Source organism: Tamandua tetradactyla, chromosome 14, assembly GCF_023851605.1.
Source record: "Tamandua tetradactyla isolate mTamTet1 chromosome 14, mTamTet1.pri, whole genome shotgun sequence".
Taxonomy (NCBI): Eukaryota; Metazoa; Chordata; class Mammalia; order Pilosa; family Myrmecophagidae; genus Tamandua; species Tamandua tetradactyla.
Window position 1 is genome coordinate 84,657,062 of NC_135340.1, and position 20,801 is coordinate 84,677,862.

General features: G+C 37.1%; 1 protein-coding gene across 17 annotated transcripts in view; it reads left to right on the forward strand.

Moving 5' to 3' along the window:
• Positions 1-20,801, forward strand: part of IQCH (IQ motif containing H) — a 242,045-nt gene that overhangs the window by 131,835 nt on the left and 89,409 nt on the right. For 11 of the 17 annotated variants that reach the window (XM_077128292.1, XM_077128295.1, XM_077128293.1 and 8 more), the window contains 4 exons: positions 110-661; positions 1,345-1,411; positions 10,989-11,072; positions 15,534-15,709. In XM_077128292.1, coding sequence (XP_076984407.1) covers positions 110-661; positions 1,345-1,411; positions 10,989-11,072; positions 15,534-15,709 — 879 coding nt within the window. Of the gene's footprint in view, positions 1-109; positions 662-1,344; positions 1,412-10,988; positions 11,073-15,533; positions 15,710-20,801 lie in introns of those variants that run through there. The other 6 variants (XM_077128291.1, XM_077128303.1, XM_077128305.1 and 3 more) reach the window with 6 other exon arrangements.

Genomic DNA, 20,801 nt, shown 5'->3' on the forward strand with positions numbered 1-20,801 from the left:
GATCCATATCTTCTCAACATTAAGCAGTAAATGATAGTTTGCATCTTGACCACTCACTTGAAGGAGATCAAAATTATATTTCATTTCTGGCAACATTTTATTTCCACAGGCTGTGAAAGTTGCAACACCTTCTAGAGTTCTGAAAGCACCGTGGAATTATGACTTTTTTATTTATAATGGTATCATAGACAAGACAGCCCCAGACTTCTTAGCATTCAAGGAACATTTTAGCTTAGCATGGGGAAGTATTTTTTCTCTCTTGGAACACGTCGAGAAGTTTCTCAAGGACTATGCAATACCAGAAGTCAAAATAAAAGGAAATAATTTGGTGGCTCTCCTTCCAGACTTTGAGTTGACGAATAAACTTACCAGATACGACTTTCTCTCAGTGTTAGAGAACCCAGCTCCTGTCCACATGATGTTAAATCTTCCAGGTCAGAGGTACAAGGGCCAAGATGGAAGATTAGGGGCTGTCATCAAGATTCAAGCCACATGGAAATGCTACAGGGCAAGAAAATTCTTCCGCACATATCGCCGGCAGAAGTGGGCATCAGGTGTGATCGCCATTGCTTGGCTTTTACATTGCCATAAGACTCGACTGAAGATGATCCTAAAGGAATCACGTCAAAGACACCTGGAGAATTTCCGCATTCGAGCCAAGGTACACAAGGCTGCCAGCTGTTAAGGAAGACCTCTTTTTCTAAACATTTTTTGCTTGAGTGATTGCAATAAGTTGTCTCTTTATCTTCCCTTCCTCTCTCCAACTACCCTCCCTCTCAGCCTCTGTTGCCTTTCGCTCTCTTCCAATCATACATTTATCCGTGCCTTATATTTTAACCCTAATCAGGAATCTGGCTTTGTAGCTGCAAAAGCTGTTGCAATTTTTTCTAAAGAAAAAAGTCCCTTCACTTTGACTATGGTAGTTCAGTCAGAAAATCAATGTTTTTACTGCATTATGTTTTCTCCCTATATATACCTTCTGGCACTTTAATTTGCTAGGAAAAAAAATTCTCTCTTGTCTATGTCGCTGTCACCACTTTGTCAGAAAGTATTTAAGTTTGTAGACAGCCTTTTAATTAGTGCTCACAATTTCATTTATGTTTGCTTTCTCTTTTTTTCATTCATATTCTGTTAATTAAGTGAGCTGCCTCTAATCTTCCCCTGCCAGTAGCATCATGTAGCCACCTAATTAAATTAATTGGGGAAGATGTTTTAAGTATGTAATTAAATCAATTAATATAATTTATGCCTGGCTTAACTGTACAGTGGAAGAACAGCTGAAGTTTGACTAGATGAATCCACTACAGCTTCCTGTCACTGATCAATGCTCTTCTTGATTTTTAGCATCTGGCAGCCAACTGGAATCGCATCAGGACCTCCAGGAGGACTATTATCCATATCCCATCATTAGGTATAACACTTTTGCCTGCAAATCTATCAGCAACCTCTATTACCCACCACATTATGGCTCCTTGATTGAGTTCAAGGAAGGCCCCTTGTTTTATTCAAATTGGTCTCGGCAGGAAAATGTTCTCGACATGATGAGAGTAATAACACAGGGCCCTCGCTCGAAACGGCGTTTAATTTGGGGATTAAGCAAATAAAGTCATTATGTGGGGGCTGCTATTCAGTGGAGAGGTGATTTGCTGTAATTCGCTTTCATCTGTATGAAATGAACTAAAAAGTTGTATTTTTTCCCCCTGAAATAACAGATAATGTTTTCGATCTTCTTTAATGATAGAAGAACACAGGCTTGTGTGTGTTGTTGCTGTTACGCCAGTAAGCCAGGATATTGCTTGTACACTGTTTTTAATCAAATGTGCAGTCAAAATGATAAGCTACATTCTCTGAAATTATTTAGTTCTAATTACGAGCAGATGGGATGCTTTATTTGCACCTAGGGCGCCTGAGCAAAAGGAAATGCTGTGTGAACAAGAATAATTAAGAAGTTGAATAGTGTTTTTTGCGCTTAAATAATCTGCAGTTTCATGTTAATTAGCACTAATGTAATTATTTAATTACATTTATGAATTGGGGAACTTAAAAGCTGTTGTCTACAACACAGTGGTAAAATAGGTATACCAAAATGACATTGGGAATTTCAGAAATTTGCATCGGAAGTTCTTTTAAAACACGAGCTGCTGTCAAAATGTTTGAGATGTTTCTTTGCTTGCTTCCTTGTTTTGTTTTGCTTTGTTTTTTATCTACCTAGTGTGTTAATTTTCCTCCACAAATCCGAAGTTCCTAAGATTTGCTAGAATTTTGAAGAACAGCAAAACCCGTTGGATCTCCATATTATATATTATCCCCCTGAAAAGGCCTTTTAAATAGAGCAATGCATCAAATGATCTATTGTAATAGAATTCTGGAATGCAGTTTATTTGTGTCCATGTGTGAGTATATGTGTTTGTGTACTTATATGTAATATAGAAACATAACACATTTAAACAGCAATGTGAAAAGCAAAAAAACAAAAACAAAACATTGAAATTATGTAACTGTAATTAAGATTATTTTTAAAGTTAGTAAAATAGTAATAGTAACCAAGTAATTTCCATTTTCCTAGATTCTAGAGTACTTAGAATATAAGTACTTGTAGAAAAGTTAAGAAAATACTTGAGTTGCATAGAACCATTTAGTTTTAGTTTCTTTATGGCTCAAGGAGGAAATTAGTTCCTTCATAGAATGTTAAGTAAGGTAAGACAGATTTGAATTTCATTCTAACTTAGTTTTTTGTTTGGGTGGGCTACTTTTTTTTTTTTTTTTTTTTTAACATGGGCAGGCACTGGGAATCGAACCCAGGACTCCAGCATGGCAGGCGAGAACTCTGCCTGCTGAGCCACCGTGGCCTGCCCTGGGTGGGCTGCTTTTGCACACAAAATTAGTTCACACACAGAAATTGTACTTGTAATTGATTGCAACAAGAGAGGCTAATTGCAGACCCAATTAACTGACTCAAGTCCTTAGAATAAAGTGCCTTAGTATAAGAGCCTTTGCCTTTGCAGCTAATTGGGGATCTGGACTGATATTATGTGGAAAATTTTGTTGTGCTTTGTATCCATTATATTCAAAACAAGGAACAGAAATATAGCCCTCATATTGCAATCTCTGACTCTTGAGAACCCCTTATACAATCAGCCCCGCAGAGAAGCCCAATAGAAAGGAGCCTCCAAAAACTAAAATTTTTGGAAGTCATGGTCTGCAATTTAAAAGGGTAATAAAAAGTAATTTTAAATGAAAATGTCTTATTAATGAAATATAATAACAAAATAAAATCTAACATGATTCATGGCAGGAATAGAATTCTAGGTCTATTTTTCAATCTATGAGACAAATAAGAAAGAACTGCAATAAAGAATCCTAATTCCTTAGAAAAATCAGAGGTCTTTAAAAAAAAAAACACTAAAAACTAATTCTGCTTCCAGTTTCTTTAGCCAAGTTTATCCACCACTTTTAATTTAACCCCTGTGCTCCTTTATTATAGTGCGTCATTTGGTGCTGCACTTAAACTCAGTGGCATTTTTAAATATGTTGACATTAAGTATAAGGCTCTGATGCTGTGAGCAGGTATATGAACAGCTCCCAGCCAATTAAACCCCCAGTGATTAGTTTCCCCTCTCAATTTTCTTCTTCTTGTAAAATAAAAATAGGTGATATTGTTTTGAGGTGGGATGTTTTTTCTTGCCAATTGATTTAATGGCTAAAAGAAACATATATATGTATACTTAAGCTTCATTTTTTCCCCTTCTGCATCATTTCAGTTAATTAACCTTAGTGATAAAACAATTCGTGGTCTCCAATATATTCCATTCCATAAAATGTAGGATCCTATTATTGTGAGGTTCATGAAAAACATTTTCAGCTGGTCTGTACTGTCACAAAAGTCTAAAAGCAAAGATAGAAAAACTTACTTTTGTACACAGCTGACCATACAGAAAGCCCCAAAAGCTCACAAAGCAATTGTTTCCTAACCACACTCCCTTTTCCAGGAGATAGGAATTTGCACTCACCTCCATTTGTGAATGGAGGGCAGGGTGGAGGCCGGCAGCAAAGAGTGTTATATGTGAAATCACATTTTTACTGCAGTGCAAAGCACATTGGCACCTTTTTACTTTCGCATCTTTGAGATGACAATTCAAAGACAAGATAGATTCTGTTTCTTCTACTTCTGCCTGGGAAATCAGGACTTTCAATCGAATCTCTGCAGTGTTCATCTATTTTGGCAATTGGTATTATGGAATTATGGTGTCACACTAGATCTTTCGGATGGGTATACTGCCATGATCTCCCAGATAGCATTTCCCAGAAATATCTAGATCTTTGGGGAACAGAAACAATATTAGGGCATATTAGGGCTGTAAAGCCCAAACTAAAATTAAACATACTATATTCATCCAAGTAATCCAAATCAATGCACAGTCACTGGGTAGATCAGAGTTGGTAACTGTGACCCAGTGATATTAAATGATCCAGGTGGTCCTAAGCTATCTGATGCTGTACAATGCAAAACAGAAACAGCATTGAACTGGGTGTCAAGTGACACAAGATTATTGCCTTTTTGTGAAATGGATTAATATTAGGATATGCTGTAAAAAGATCCTAAAGATCTTACATTAACTGAGATAAAATTATAATATTTGTCATTTCCTTCCTTCTCATCAAAAAATATTAAAAGGTTTGTTCAGCAGTTCTCAAAGATTTTTGGTCTCAGGACTCCTTTACACTCTTAAAAAATTATTGAGGACCCTAAAGAGCTTTGGTTTAAGTGATTTGTATCTATTGATATTTACCACCCTAGAAATTAACACAGATTTTTTTTTTTACATGGGCAGGCACCGGGAATCGAACCTGGGTCCTCAGGCATGGCAGGCAAGCATTCTTACCTGCTGAGCCACCGTGGCCTGCCCCAACACTGAGATATTTTAAAATATATTTCTAAATTTAAAAAAATGATAAAACAATCAATGTCAATCTAAATAGCTTATTTTTATACAAATAACTATTTTCCAAAACAAAAAAATTGATAAAAAGAGTGACATTGTTTTATAGGTTTGCAAATCTCTTGATATCTGGCTTAATAGAACACAATTGGATTCTCATATCTGCTTCTGCATTCAATCTTGTTGTGATATGTTGTTTTGGTTAAAGCATACAAAGAAATTCCAACCCTACACAGGTAGGTAATTGGAAAAGGGAAACATATTTTATAGCCTTTATAGATTACTGTGCATATTCTTCTTTGATACTACAACAAAACTTGAAACTGGTAATTCTGAAGTATTAGTTGCCATATGGAATCTTAAATCAGATTTATTTCAATAAATGTTTTGTATTTTGTAACTTGTGTGATTGAATGTGAAATTTCAATAACATTGAAAAGGGCAAATAACATCTTAGTATTATCTTGAAAATAACTTTGACCTTCCTGACCCCCTGAAAAGGTCTCAGGGATCCCCCCAAGACCTCCAGACCCCAATTTAAGAATCACTGGACTTAGCTGAGTGCAATGCTGTGCCAGTCACTGACAAAGAGGTAGTCCTCACCCTTTTGAGAAGGGTTTCAGAACCATAATAGAATCCATTTTACCCCATTTGACTTGAGAAAATTTTCAAAACTCAACAAATGCTTGAACGTGTGCAATGTTTTCTATGTCATCATAAAATTCCCTAATCCCTCTCAGCAGCCCCTCAAAAACAACTATCAGTTTTATATTCATCAAATTGAATCTGGATATATTATATATAAACCAGAGAGACCCCTCTCATTCTGTCTTTTGCGTCCTACTCTCTTGCTCTCTCAGTATCTTGTGCTTTCACACATGCAGAAGTGATTAAAATCTGAGTATAGCATAATGTCTGGATCAAAGTTCTCTAGGTTATTACAATATGCTGATGTGCAATCTAAACTTTTAATATTAGAGAACAAGGCTTGCTAATAGTTAACTTTTTTTGTGAACTGGAGCAATTCAAGATTATGTCCCTCTAGTATCACTCTTGCTCAGCTTTCATCAAGTATGCTTCCTTGAGTAAAAGAGAAAGGGATATTGTTACAGCTACTGCTATTATAACCCTGCTTATGTCCCTGTCAGTTTTCAAGGCATTAGAACATTACCCATCATGTGTTTCAAAATGGGAAAAGGGTTTGAGAACTACTGCTCCAGGCCATCAAACTGAGACATGGAGGACTACCATCTCAGACCAAGGTGATGAGACGAATGGCAACTACTTGATAACCAGAAGTCTATTGTCAACACCTTCTCTGCCTTGAATATCATTGCCAAGGAATAGGACTTGGAGACAAAAGAAACCAGGAGTCAACCACAGTGTCATAAGCAGGATGTTCAAGAACCATGGTTCTCCTGCAAAAATGGGCACGCACCAGTTGCAAGGAAGCATTGCTTTGCTCCTGTTCTTGGATTTCTGTGGTTGCAGTGAAGGAAAAGCCAAACCCAGCAGAGCTAGATTACCAGATACAACGAGGCAATTAGCATCTCTGATTGGACTGTATATGGGAGTGGGGATAGGGATGGGAAAGGAGATAAAGGTAGAAATGAAGATGGAGAAATGATTGCCAGTAATCTTTAACGGACTTCACAGAGGCAGCTCTCAAGTACCCTTCTTTGATATATAGGGAATAATATTTTGCAACTACTCATTTAAGATAAGATGGAACTCTCTGTCAAATTATGAATATTTTGCAGGTGGGATGAGAATGGCCATAAGGAAAGAAGTTTTGTTCATGTTTAGAGTGATGAGGAAGAGCGCATTCCTTCAGGCCCGAGCTGTTTTATTCTATACTGATGAAGATCTGAGATGAGCTATAAATCCACTCACCATTCTCTGAATCTCCAGAAGCTCTCAGCATCAGAGAACCTAATTTTAGAAGAGTTGAAAAGGAGAGAATGATAAGAGCACATGGGGGGGAAGGGCTTAAGAATTTAAAAGACTGATTCTTTGAGTAGGGTCTTGTTCTAGTTTGCTAGCTGCCGGAGATGGACTGACCTTTAATAAAAGGGGATTTATTTAGTTAAAAACATATAGTTCTTCAGAGGAAGGCAGCTAACTTTCAGCTGAGGTTCTTTCTTACGTGGGAAGGCACAGGGCGATCTCTGCTGGCCTTCTCTCCAGGCCTCTGGATTCCAGCAACTTTCCCCAGCACGATTCCTTTCTGTATCTCCAAAGGCCTCGGCTGAGCTGTGAATGCTGAGATGAGGTATGCTGAGCTGCTTGGGCTGTGCTATGCTGAGCTCTCTCATTTAAGCACCAGCCAATTAAATCAAACATCATTCACTGCAGCAGGCACGCCTCCTAGCCGGCTGCAGATAGAATCAGCAACAGATGAGGTTCACATGCCATTGGCTCATGTCCACAGCCATAGAACTAGGCACCGTCACCTGGCCAAGTTGACACCTGAATCTAACTGCCACAGGTCTACAGACACGTTTCATTCACTTACTGAACTGGGAATATCAAACATTGCCTGCTGTAATGGAGCTTACAGTCAGTTCACAAGAGCCAGCGTGGTGCAAGAGACAGGAGAGACAGAAACAGGTAAGTAAACAAACAAGCAATCTGTAATGGCAAAGTGAGAAAAGCATAGTGAAGAAAGGGAGCGAAAGAACGACAGCGAGATGAGCTGAGGACCCTCTTAGGAAAGTCAGATCAGGAAACGCCTGGTGGTAGTGAGGGACTATTGTTTGCATAAACTAGAACTGTAGCATGATAGCTCAAATAGTTTTGTGCTTGTAATAATATTTTCCTTACATTTTAATGAAGTTCCTTTTGAAAATTTCAATCTAGCTCAGCTGAAGTTAGGGAATAAATAATAATAACAATAATAAAAACAGTACTAATAAACGCTTATCATGCATTCTTACTTCGTGCCAGGGATCCTGGCCCACCCCATCCTTCAGTCACAGGTGAGAGGGAAGCAGACTGTCTGAAGGGATGAGCTTAGTGGGGTGGGGGTGCTGAGGGGAGGGAAACAATTGTATTAGTTTTATATCTCAGCTGTAACAAATTACCTCAAAATTAATGGTTTAAAACAACCCAATTTTTTTCTTTTACAGTTGTGCAGTCCAGAACGCCTGGAAAATGGGCTAAAATTGAGGTGTTCACAGGGCTGTGTTCCTTTCTGGAGGATCTAGGGGAGAATCCTCTCCCTTGCCTTTCCCAGCTTCTATAGACAGCCTACATTCCTTGGCACACGGCCCCCTTCCTCCATCTCCAAGGCCAGCAACACTTCATCTACCTTTGCCTTTCTTCCATAGTCTCTTCTTTCTCTAACTCACTACTCTTCCGCTCCCCTTTTCCACTTTTCCTAATGATTATATTGGGTGCACCTGGCTAACCCTGGATAATTTCTTTATTTTAAGGTCAACTGATTAGCAACCCTAATTCCCTTTGCAATCTTATTTCCCCTTTGCTATATAACCTAACATATTCACAGGTTCTTGGGATTAGGTCATGGACAACTTTGGAGAGCCATTGTATCCCTACCACAACAATGAAATATAAATGTGAAAAAAGAGTAAAAGATTCTTTGTACGCTCAAGTTCTTCTCTGTTCACACTTGGAAAGTCTTTCCTTTCACTTAATTTACAAAACAAAATTTGTCACAAGAGCAGCTATGTAGTATCTGGACTATGTACTAACTTAAAGGTTTATGTGATTTTGCACAAGAAACAAGGCACTTATTCTAAGCTTCCTTGTCCATAACGCATTCCCCAAACGACTCCAGTGTTAAAAGTCTGACCTGTGAAGAGGTAGAGAAGTCCACAAAATTACACCAGTGTTAAAAATCTGACCTGTGGAGTATCCATGTCTTTGTAGATTATATTCCAAAGCAAGGTATCTCATTGCCACTGGGCATGTCTGCTGAACCTCCAAAGCTACGATATCCGTGCTCTTAGTTTCCTGGTTAATCAAATTTAATATATGCCACCAGCATGATGGCATCTTTTCACCAAGGGGTCAACACATATACCTGTTAGATGCACAAAACGTAAGAATAAATCAAACTTAAAAAACATTGACTCCCAGCTTCTGCTCAGCTGATGGTGACATATTGTAGCACATCGTGTCCATGTAGAACAGTCTGTTACTTGTCACAGAAATTGTTGTTTTCTGCTTTGGAAGTATACATACCTCATAACATTAAAATACCTTATGGTTATCAGCACTTTACAGTTTAGAAAATGTTTAAACCTCTGTTATTTCATATGATCCTCTGTTACAATGCTCTGAAGTGGTTAACCTTCAGTTCTTTAAAATGGGCATGTCTGTAGGGTTAACTCAATACCCCGGTCTATCATGATTCCAAGGAAACATTTTTATGCATCCTTGAACAATGGTAACAGAACTACCAAGAAATCTGTTGGAAAACGGACCTCAAGTTCTTAATTGAAACACAGACTTATTCACTCACATACTGCAAATGCGGCAACGAAGTGATCAGACGTCTTTTTTTAAATTTTAAATTGGATATCATCTTAATGAGATGTCTTACATCCTCTTATCTTTTTAATATATTTTATCTTTTGAAAGGAAATGTGTTCATGAATGCTCTCAAGCACTTTTTTAATCATACTTCATTCTTTAGACATTTTTCTGCCACCTTATATTCTTGATCTACAAGTTATTCACATACTTCTATCTTTCTAAATATTTCTCTGAATCCAGACAAGATTATATTTATGCAAGATCCCAAGAGTTATAATACTGCAATCATGCAGACAGACAGCATTGAAATTGTAGCTCTCCATTTTAGCTTTCATATGTAGAATGGTTCCTTAAATTATTTGAGAAATTAATATTTTTCAAAAATAATTCACACAACCCATTTATCCTTCTGCCTGTTTAGTTCTTAAGTTCATATGGATAAAGCAAAAGAGAGACTTTTAGATGGATTGTAAGCTCATTTAATTTCCAGACGTTGTCTGGTGTTTAAACACTGACATCAAAGCACAGAGCCAATTATCAGAGTTCATTTGATCTGAAGCCCTGTTGGCTGAATTGCTATAGTTTTCCTTATGCTGAAAAGGAAATCTGTGTCACATCTCGAAGATGTAGTATATAAAATCGCTTTATCCATAGCTCTATAGCAGTTTAACTTGAAACGTGGGCTCACTAACCACAAGGAAGCATTGAAGCATCTCTTCAAAATGTGAAAAGCAATTTTATTAAAAAAAAGAGTTGCACTTATAGTTGCTGTATTTCATATAAGCAATTATACCTGCTTGTAAAAATGCACGCCTTTTAAGTTCATGTTTTGATCTACTTTTTTTCTTTTTGAAAGACCAAAAATAACAGCAGAAAGTGTTGCTTATGTTGTTTCTCTTTTGGAAGATATTTGGACAATAGTAATTTGGAATTTTTCCTTCTGCTCTGTTTCCAGAAGAAACGAAGGCAAACTTCAGGGCTTTTATTAATACTGACAAAGTAACTGCATTAACCTTTCTTGTCCTTTGAAGGTTAAAACTTCTTTTGACTGTGAAAAGAAGCATATTTATTTAATATTCATATTCAGCATCATTTAAATACATACTCCTGACATCAGGGGGTTTATCTGAAATCTGCATGTCGGTTTAGAAAGATTCTGGGACATGTTTCAAAACACTGTCAAGGAAGTATAAGTATAAAAAGCCAAAACAATATTTTTTAACCTGTGCATGATTTTTTATGTGCCATTTTGAACATTCATGTTAAATGTCATAAATTTGCCCCATGTTTTAATAATCCTGATTCCCGGCAGTTTAGATTTGAAAAATATGAACCTCTCTGCTGCAGAATATGCTACTTAGCTTACCTTCCAGAATAATGCTCCTCTAAGAAGCAAGGATCTCATTCTCAGGAGTTGTATTGCTTCTGGAGAGTTCAGGTGAATATTCTTGTCTGGAAATGAGGCCTGTGATGCTTTGGAATTATAGTGTGTCATCTTGCTATATTGGCTTGTTCTTTCTGGGTTTTGATACCTTGTTTGTCTTTTAGGATATTCCCAGCCTGTGCGAAAATATATTGCTGATTTGAACACGCAACAGAACATGCAGCTCGGCAGGCTGTGTGACATTTTGGGTACAGTAGATACTTTTACACAAATGATTCTTTGTAAGTTTTATCAGTGGATGTTGATGAAATGTTTTTGTTTTTGTTTTTTTTTTTGCACTGAAAAATGCAATGCACAGACTAATTCTTTAATTTTTTCTCTACAAGGAAAAAGTTAGGATTTTATTTGCAGGGCACTGAATGTTTTGTTTTAAGGAACAGATGTACAGTAAAAGCAAACTTGTATTTTTAAAATGACGTTTTAACTATCTTACTTGGACAATTTTCTAAATTCTTTTTGCTGCAGATTTGGATAAGAATTGCTCTCCAAATCTTCTCAATTTATTGGATCTTGCCGTGAGCAAGGTTAAAATGTTATATCTGTGGGTTCATTTCCTGGACCATGCACCACCCCCCAAAAAATGTTTTATCTGTTCAATGTTGTCTACTACATCATCTTGGGGATGAGTGGAATTTTATATCAGAAATGAAGTATTGAAAAGGGATACTAAGAATTAAGAGGGAAAACAGATTTTTCAAAGAAAAATTTATTGAGATACACATCATCTAATTATGGAAAAACAAGAGGTGACTATGTAGGGGGATTTCCTAGAAATACAGACTTTGTCTGAATGATAGGTATCTCTTTGTAAAAAATCCAGCTCTGATGCTTGTTTGACAAAATCAGACACTAGTCTAGAGTTAGAATAGAAAGATACATAAATGTGGTAGCTGTGGTGATACTGTTTGAGGCCAGGGTTCAGGCTATGCTTAAAGAGTATAAATTGCAGAAGTTAAGCAATACCTTTGAGTATTTGGGGGATATTGGCCAAAAATCCAGTGTTAAATGAAAACTAGGCATTTATTAGTTATCGAATAAAGAACTTCTGTTTTGATAATTTATAATTGTTTTGGCCCTTATCTAAGCAAAACAAGAAAGAATTTTAAATTATCAATGATCAACCTAGCTAGCTTTCTGAAATGACATACTTTACATGATTCGTATATATTTCATCATCATTATTATTTCATAAATGCCATTTGGTAGAGAAAAATACATCAGTACTAGAAATTTACAGTGTCCTAAAATAAAAATAGTATAATTGCTTTAATCTATTACCAAGGCACTAATATTGTTTTTCTGTATTACTAAAAAAATGTTTTAATGACTTGAGATTGATTTGTTAGTGCTGAGCTCTTTCAACCAAGAACTTGACTGGGTAGAAACCACTGAAGGTGCAGCAGAGGGCAGACTTTGCTCTCGTTTATTTGAATTAACTTTTTTCTTCAGCTTTTTGTATAGCCTTCTATGTTTAGTACAAACCATTACCAAAGAATTTCTTTACAAAAGGCTCTCAATATTGGAAAAGACTTGAAAGTATTCAGCTTCTGTTTTAAATAAGTCAGTAATTCAGTCTATGTCTACCTGCAATGGAAAATTTTGCTAATATTTCTGGGATATGAACCCAATGTCTTTTCTTGGTATACTATCTTAATGACATAGGAAGGCAATCATAAAACCTCTTTCAGGGCAGACGGGTAGTTCAGTGGTTAAAATGCCCACCTTTCATGCGGGAGACCCAGGTTGGATTCTTGGACCATGCACCCAAAAAAAACAAACAACAAAACCCTAAGAGTAGTAGTGAAGGTTTAAAAATAGTAGTTAGAAGGAAGAAAACGGATTCAATTATGAAATAAAAATATGAAGAAAAAACAGAAAAATGAATAGGAATTTTGTGGAAGAACAGATTATTCTTTTAAAGTTTAATTTCTCAGAAAGGGTGCTGATTTTTCTGCTTATTCAGGGAAGCAGAGATAATCTAATTACATTGGTAGGCTTTATCATTCCAATATTGGTTTTGAAGTCAGGGGTCAATTGGAGACCTCAGTAGCAGGTGCTATCTATACCTAGATGAACCAAGCAAGAGAGTGACTCATTGACTATTGACTAACAATCAAAGCAAGTTTCATCCTCATATTTATTCCTTTTCAAAATTACCTGTCAATTAATTTTGAATATTTTGTACATCATGATCAAACCACACCAACACTGGGTACTAGTACTAGTTATGCATACTCCTTTGCCAGAAATGAATAAGGTGAAAATTAGCAAAATGTTATTATTTGTAACTATTTTAGTTTGCTAAGGCTGCCAGAATGCAGTACACCAGAAATAGAATGACTTTTATTAAAGAGATTTATTTAGTTACAAATTTACTGATTTGGGAAGGCATACAGGTTGTCTGCCAGGCTTCTTTCCTGACTCCTGGGTTCAAACAGCTTTCCCCAGGGCGTAGCTTTCCTGCATCTCCAAAACGTCTGAGTCTGAGCCAGCTCTGAGCCCTGAGCTGAGGTGTGGGGCTGCTGATCTGTACAACTCTCTTCTGACCTCTCTCTTTTAAGCCTCGAGCTAATTAAATTAAATGTCACTCATTGTAGAAGGCTCTTCCCTTAGCTGACCACACATGTAATCAGCTGTAGATGGAATTCACATGCTGATGATTTAAGTCCACAGCAACATAACAACTGGGCACCATCACTTGGCCAAGTTGAAACGTGAACCTAACTACTACAGTAATCTAGAAATTTCTTCCCAAGAAAAATCTGTTTTTCTTTTGCTACAGAATCTCTGTGTCTTTTTTTAGTGTCTGCTTTTTTTTTTTCCATTCTGTTCTTTAATACTTCTTTTTATAAAGCAAGTTTTGTTTAAGAAAAAAAAACACTTGTTTGGAAGGTGCTAGTCTCTTTTTAAAACACAGTATTTGGGATAACTAATTTGATTGTTCAGCAGTTGAATATGTTCTTTAACTACTGTCTCCTCTTTTAATGTATTTTGAGGTTTATGTGGCAATTAGGTTTCAAAATTAAATAGGAGCCACAGATACTCACCTCCAGAAGGTGAGATTTCTCCTGCATGCTATTGTGTCAGACTCTCCACTTTCTGATTCTCTCAAGTCCCCTAAATCTTTGGTTATCCCACAAATATCTATCAAGTGGTTCTTATGTGCCAGGGATTGGGGGAATATAGAAGAGTATGAAACTTGCTCCTTGCCTCTGAGGAGAGACAAGATCAATACATTTGAAGCAATAGGATGGAACAACAGAAGACAGTACTTAATCATGTTAAATCTTGGGGCACTTATTAAAATGTACACCACGGTGTGGGGCAGAATGAAGAGTCATCATTGTCTGGCCTAGGCCTGGCAGGCCATGAAACAAGTTCAGGCATCTGCACCATTTGTTGAGCGCCTACTTTGTGCCACATACTGCACCAGGTGCTTTATGTATATTCATTCATTTAATATTTTCTCAGATGCTATGCAGCAGGTAGTTTTATTCCAGTTTTATAGACAAAGAAACCAATGCTTAGAAAGGTCATAAAACACACCCACAGTCCGCGAGAAACTGAGACAAGATTTAACCAGTTTATGCCCTGTATACTCTGCCAAACTGAACCAAGGAGTCTTAAACTGCCCTCTCGGCCCTACCTGACAAGGAAACTTTTTACAGGACTCCCTTCTCTGAAATTCCGCAGGTACCTGTCTGCACATTTCATTGTACCCCACTGTTCTCTACCTCATTTTACAGTTGTTGTGTGTATGAAATTATTGCTCCTCAAGGGCAACTTCTCTGTCATTTTAATTGATGTATTTTCCTTTGTGCTTTGTCCCTACTGATCCATCAGCCATCATATGAATGAATGAATGAATAAATGAGTGAGTAAATGAATGACTCCAGCAGCTGCTGATTTCTTGTCCATATTCCTTAAAAGATTGGCAGCATGGAGTGGGTAATCTTTTGTCACTATTGCATTTGCATGAGATATTTAATTAGGATTTCTTTCGATGTACATAATAAGGAGCACATCTTAAAAAGAACAGTTAAATTAAGACAGGGTTTCCTTTAAGTGAAGAATCACTACATATACTATTTAAGTAATATACTCTTCTTTGGGAATGGAGCAGGCAAAAAGGTTGTTTCCTGAAATAATCATTGCTATGCTCATAATCAGACCATTTATTTAGACAGGACATTCCCTGAATTGACTCTGTCTAGTCCAGGCAGAATAAGAAATTGCAATTTCATCAACTTTCTAAAGTTAATAGCTCTTTTTCATAATTTATTTCTGAAGTTAACGGGATAAATTTTTAAAGCAGTATACAATTTCCATTGATGTTAATGGGAGTTGTGCAGCTAAATCCCTTTGTATTATTTGTAAGTGCACTTGCGTGGTACCTCACCACCCTCCTTCTGAAGAAATCATTGTGTGTATTTTGTTGGTAGTGTCATTTATCTTTTCTTTAGAGAAATGCTCAAGTGCAGAAAAGCCGGTTAAATTGCTAAGATTTGTACAAAAGCAATCTAAATTAACTTCAGTGTGGCCTTTGGATCTGCTCTTTATTTTAAACTGCTCAGCATCAATCCGATGCCAAAGTTCAAAATGTCATTTACCTTTTTCCCGGTAATTAACATTGTGCCTATTGTTTTTAGATGCCAATGTGAACGTCATCTACATCTGCTCCCATCAGATGGATGATGAGTTACTGCTGTATTACCATAAAATCCTGAGTCTACAGGCAGCTGTCAAATCAGGGAACCTTGAGGATATAAGTGACCTGCAGGATAGGTTCAAAATTATCACCCCTGAAGCTATAAACATCTTCACTGTGAGTTTGTCTTCTAATTACTACGGCTTCAGGGATGCAGTAAAATTAAATTGGAAATTTTATAACTTGCAATGCTCTGGTACACACCAGTGAAATATTATTGCAAGTTTAACAGCTTTACTGATTAGACTACTAGTTGGACTGTAGGAAATAAATATCTCAGTTTAACTTTCAGACTTAGTTGAGCTACTCCTGCCTAGTTTCTCTGTAGCTGAAAGCCTGATTGCAGTTATTCGGTGGCACCATGAAGTAGGTGGATTTATAACATGTAAGATTGCTTTTTCTTAATTTTATAAGGAAGACACCTAGACAGAGAAAAGCTAGACCTGCCCAAGGTCACAAAGCTAGTTAGGGACAGATTCTAGACCAGGACCCCTGTTTGCTGATTTCACTATTCCATGATTTTTTTCCTTAAAGGAATGTGGCCTGATTTACTAAATCACATGGTTTACAATCAAAGTTCAGGTTTAAAAAAAATTTTGAACTGATTTTTAATGGATGAAATGAATTCTTTTGTAATCCCATCCCCAGACAAGAGCCTTTGAAATACAAATAGGACCATGAGGGCAGCGTTCAAAAATAGGGCAGTGCAGAAGATGACTTGAAATAAATGTCTCTACCTTTTAACAAGAATTTACACATTCTGTTTTAAATGAGCAGCATATTTACTACCTAATGGACTAAGCAATTTTGAGAAGACTTTTTTGCATTTGTTTTATTTTAAGGTCTCTGAATTTGCTGATAAAGATAGCTTTTTCCCCTCACAAGTGGAATGCACGAAAGTCAGCTCTCTATCTCTATCCAGAGAAACTGATTGCAGGTTTCGTATAGGAAATATACGTGTTATACCCATTAACACCTCAGCTGCACTATGACTTGACAAAAAGGGGACTGGCCTAGTGCTGATCAAAGGTCTGCCAGGACTGGAGAAGAGTTGTTGACCTCATCTGTACTTTGTATACTCTGTGAATTGCCATAAGGTTTTGTTTTCCTTAACAAGATGAAGATTCCATTTTTCATAACTGGAACCTCAGTATTCCCCCCAAATTCCTCTGCTCTGTTTCAATGGCACCACTTGACTATGGAAGAAGAAGGCAGGAACAGGGGCAAAAGGGAAGCAAGAGAAAGAATGGGGATAAATCATCACTGCTTGCTTATATTCTTGGGAGCCTCTCAGTATCCACCACAAGGATAAATTCCCAGGCCCCGGTGGCACAGTTACTGTGGACACTAGGAAGCAAGGAAGAAAAAGAACTATTAGGGTTTAGTTAATTTCCTGATTTTAATAACGAGTTTATACACATCTAACAGGTCCCCATACGTTGAAAAGGCATGGAAGGGAGAAGGGGCCCTAGATTTTGGAGAAGGAAAGTGAGTGAACTAACATTTATCAAATGCCCTCTATATTAGATGCTAAGCATACATATTCTCATTTGACATCTGGAACAATACAACAAGGCAGGAATGATCAATCTCCTTTTATAGCTGAGGAAACCAAAACTCGTTTGCTAGTCAAGGTTACTAGTGAGACAGAGTATGAACCAAAACCTGTGTGGGCCCAGAAACACTGTCGTGAATTCAAATGACTGCTTTGCTCCTGGATGACCTTGTGGCCTTGGGCAAGTCCCTTTACCTCTCTGGTCCTCTAGTCTTCATCTACAAAATGAGGTGATGGATTAGATAATTTTAAAGTCCTTTCCAACTCTAATTCTATTACCTGAGAAATTTACCCTTTCCAGTCTTCTTTTCGACTTCTAAGTGGGCAACAGGTAGTTAGCATGCAGAGAGGCCCTGAGTTACATTCAGGGTTTAGGGTTGCATCTTTATGAGCAGAAACAGCTAGGGAATATCTTAAGTATGAATTACTTTTCCTCGTAGTCTAAGTTTAAATTATTTGAATAATTTGTCACTCACAGATGATTAACTTTTTAAAATCCAAAAATTAATACTCTCACTTTTAGTCAGTTCCTGGTCATTTAGTTATTCTTTTCATTATTATTATTATTCAAGAGACTGTGTCAGTGCTGATTTTCATTCGAATGGATGGCTTTGAGGGGATTTTTTTAAAGCATGTCAAAAACCTGTTTTTACATCTCTCGAAGTGACTGCACAATGCCTGAATTTGTAATAGTAATATGTGCTTCTATAAAGTCACCATGTCTATTTTTGAACATTTGAATGTTTATGAAAAGAAACTAAAGAAGTACCTTTTGTCTCAGGTAAAAAAAATCTCAGTGGTGATGAGATGCTATGTCATTTATCAAGAATATTTTAGAATTTGTCATCTGTGCTAATCCACTGCCTGGATCTAATGGTACTGATTTTCTCTAACTGGTCATACATGACATGTGGTCAGTAATGTGTTCTCTGTCAATGCTCAGTCACATTAAAATCTTTATTAAACACACCCTGAACACAATAGTAGGGTATCACCTTGCCTGAAGAATAAAAGGCATGCCCACAGATGACAATAACACAGAGTTGGGTAGAGGACTTGCCAACAGAAATAGGAAAACTTAGAGAAGACAGAAATCCATCTGCTGAAACTGTGCTCAGAACTTTAACATTAGGTTCTATTACTGCATCTGCCATCCCCTCATCACTCCCCATACACACACCAGACTATTACAATTCAATCTGTAACATGGGAGATTTTGTGGTAGCTGTGGCATGATAGGAAAAGTGCTTACCACAGGGTTCTAATTCTGCATTTGGTGTTAGCTGTGTAACTTTGGGTCAATTGCTTGAGCATCAATTTCTCGATCTCCAAAACAAAGACTGTTAATTGATATAATGATGGGTGGTTATAAACAGAGAATACATGTTAAAAGGCTTCTCATGTGAGAAGATTTCCACCTTTGAATGTTCTTCTGGGCACCTTGAATTGCCCACTACATACATATTGACTCAGGTCACCAGTACTCTCAGATATTTAATTTTGTTACATTTTCTCATTGGAATCATTTGTGGGAAAAGAGCAAAATACGCAAGGGGGAAAGGCAATGATCCACCAGATGGAAGACACAAATACGCTAGGTGCCTAAGAAGTACCAACTGCTTTGTTACTAGCCATCATCTGAAGAGACATAAGGTTTCCTAGAACTGCATGCTCAGAAGTAGGATTTGAAAATGGATTTAAATTGTGATAGAAATGGCAGAACATGTATAGGTCTAAGGAGCTTGGAACTGAACACTTAATCTGAAGGAAGGACCCAATAGGGCAAATCCTTTAAATCCTCTCCTTGGAGGAGCTCTGTTTATAAAGGGAATGTTATTTCAGAGCTGGAAGAAACTTTTGGGACTTCCAGTTCAACCCCTCGTGTGCATATGGGGAATAGAAGCTCCAGTCTTGGGGAGGTAGAATTTCTCTATCACCTAGCAAGTTACACGTTCAGGCAAGACTGAAATCCAGGGGCTCTCCCTCAGTCCAATTCTTTCTCCCATTCTCTGAAGTTATTAGACTCAACAACAGTCTACAAACTAATGCAGCTGATGTTTCTGGAAATGATTGTTTGGCATTTCTCCACATGTTTATTCAAGTTAAGTAGATAATTATGGCTAGAGTCAGGGGAGTAGGTACTAGTCTACAAAAATCTCTTGTACTCCCTTAAGACTCTGAACATCTTTGAGTATATTATTTCCTGACACTTTAATGACTTTATTTTCAAAAGGGGGGTTTCTCTGAAATAATCATTACTGCCATTTATTGAGTATTGACTCAGTGCCATGCATTATACTAGGTGTTTTACATTCATGATCTTATTTTATCCTTAAAGCAAATGGGTATTATATTTCCATTTAACAGATGGAGACACTTAGGCCTAAGGTGTCGAAGTCATTGCCAAAGTTCATCTAGCTTATAAATTATAGAACTGGATTCAAAATCAGATTGTATGATTTCAAAGCCCTAGAGCTTTCCAGTGTACCCCACTATAGTCTTCTCTGAAGTAAGTGAACACAGTATTGGGCTCTCATATTCCATTCTCTAGTAACTTCTTTCTCATGCCCAACTGCACCTGATAAGATTTTACCCATCCTTCAAAACTTACCTCAACCTTCATGTCTTTCATAATAATAATACTAGCTAACATGCATTGAGTGCTCATTGTATTCAAGGCACTATTATCTCATTTACATGTATCATCTCATTTATTCCCCACATCATCCCTATGAAATGAGTGTTATTATTATCTTCATTTTGCATATTAGGAAACTGAGGCCCAAGGAAAGTGAGTACCTGGCCTTTTCAACTTTCTCCACCAGCACTGAGCCTCCCTCCTCCATGCCTCAAAGTCACTCTGTGGCTCTTTTGGCCCTTACCTGCCTGATAATAGTTAGGCATTCACTGTGTTCTTATTTATGCCTCCAATCCTTGAAAGCAGAGACATGGCTGTATTAGTTTTGGCATGTGCAGACCTTGTCCTTTGCATATATTAGAAATGCCAGAATTCTTTATTTATTGAATGCAGCAGTTAAGTGTATTGCTAAGCTGGGTCTAAGTAGTCAGAAGTAAAATAAAAAGAGTTTTTCATTGGAAAATGAATTTGAGTCTTGCTGAAAAATTCAAAATATTTTCCATTTGTGAACCTTCTCCAGAGTTATTGGTTTGAACGCTGGTAATCATTGTAAAAGTGCATATTCCCTAAAACAGACTTTGTGGTAGATTTTTGGAAAGAGGGTAGCAAGTCACGTGCCTTTTTCCAACTGAATCCTCTATAGAGTTGCCAGATTAGGAGTCCTATATAGGACTTCGTTCTTCATTTTTTGTATTGATTTCCCAGATGCTTTAGTGTTAAACCAAGTCAAAAGTGTTGCAGAGATGAATCACTATTATCCAAAGGCCACCAGCCTCTTTTCCTTCTGACAGAAGGATAATTCCACATGGATCAAATAAATACAGATGTGTAGTAATTAGTTCTATTCCCAGTGAGACGATTTCCAGCACACTAAAGATGTGAGCGATTATGGAGTCTCACCCCAGCAGCTTTTATAAATTTAAACTGCTAAACGACAGTATAGGTCATAACCCAGCCTGCTATTAATAATGTATTTATTGTGTGTAACATTACAAATTAGGTGTGTGGACTAGAAA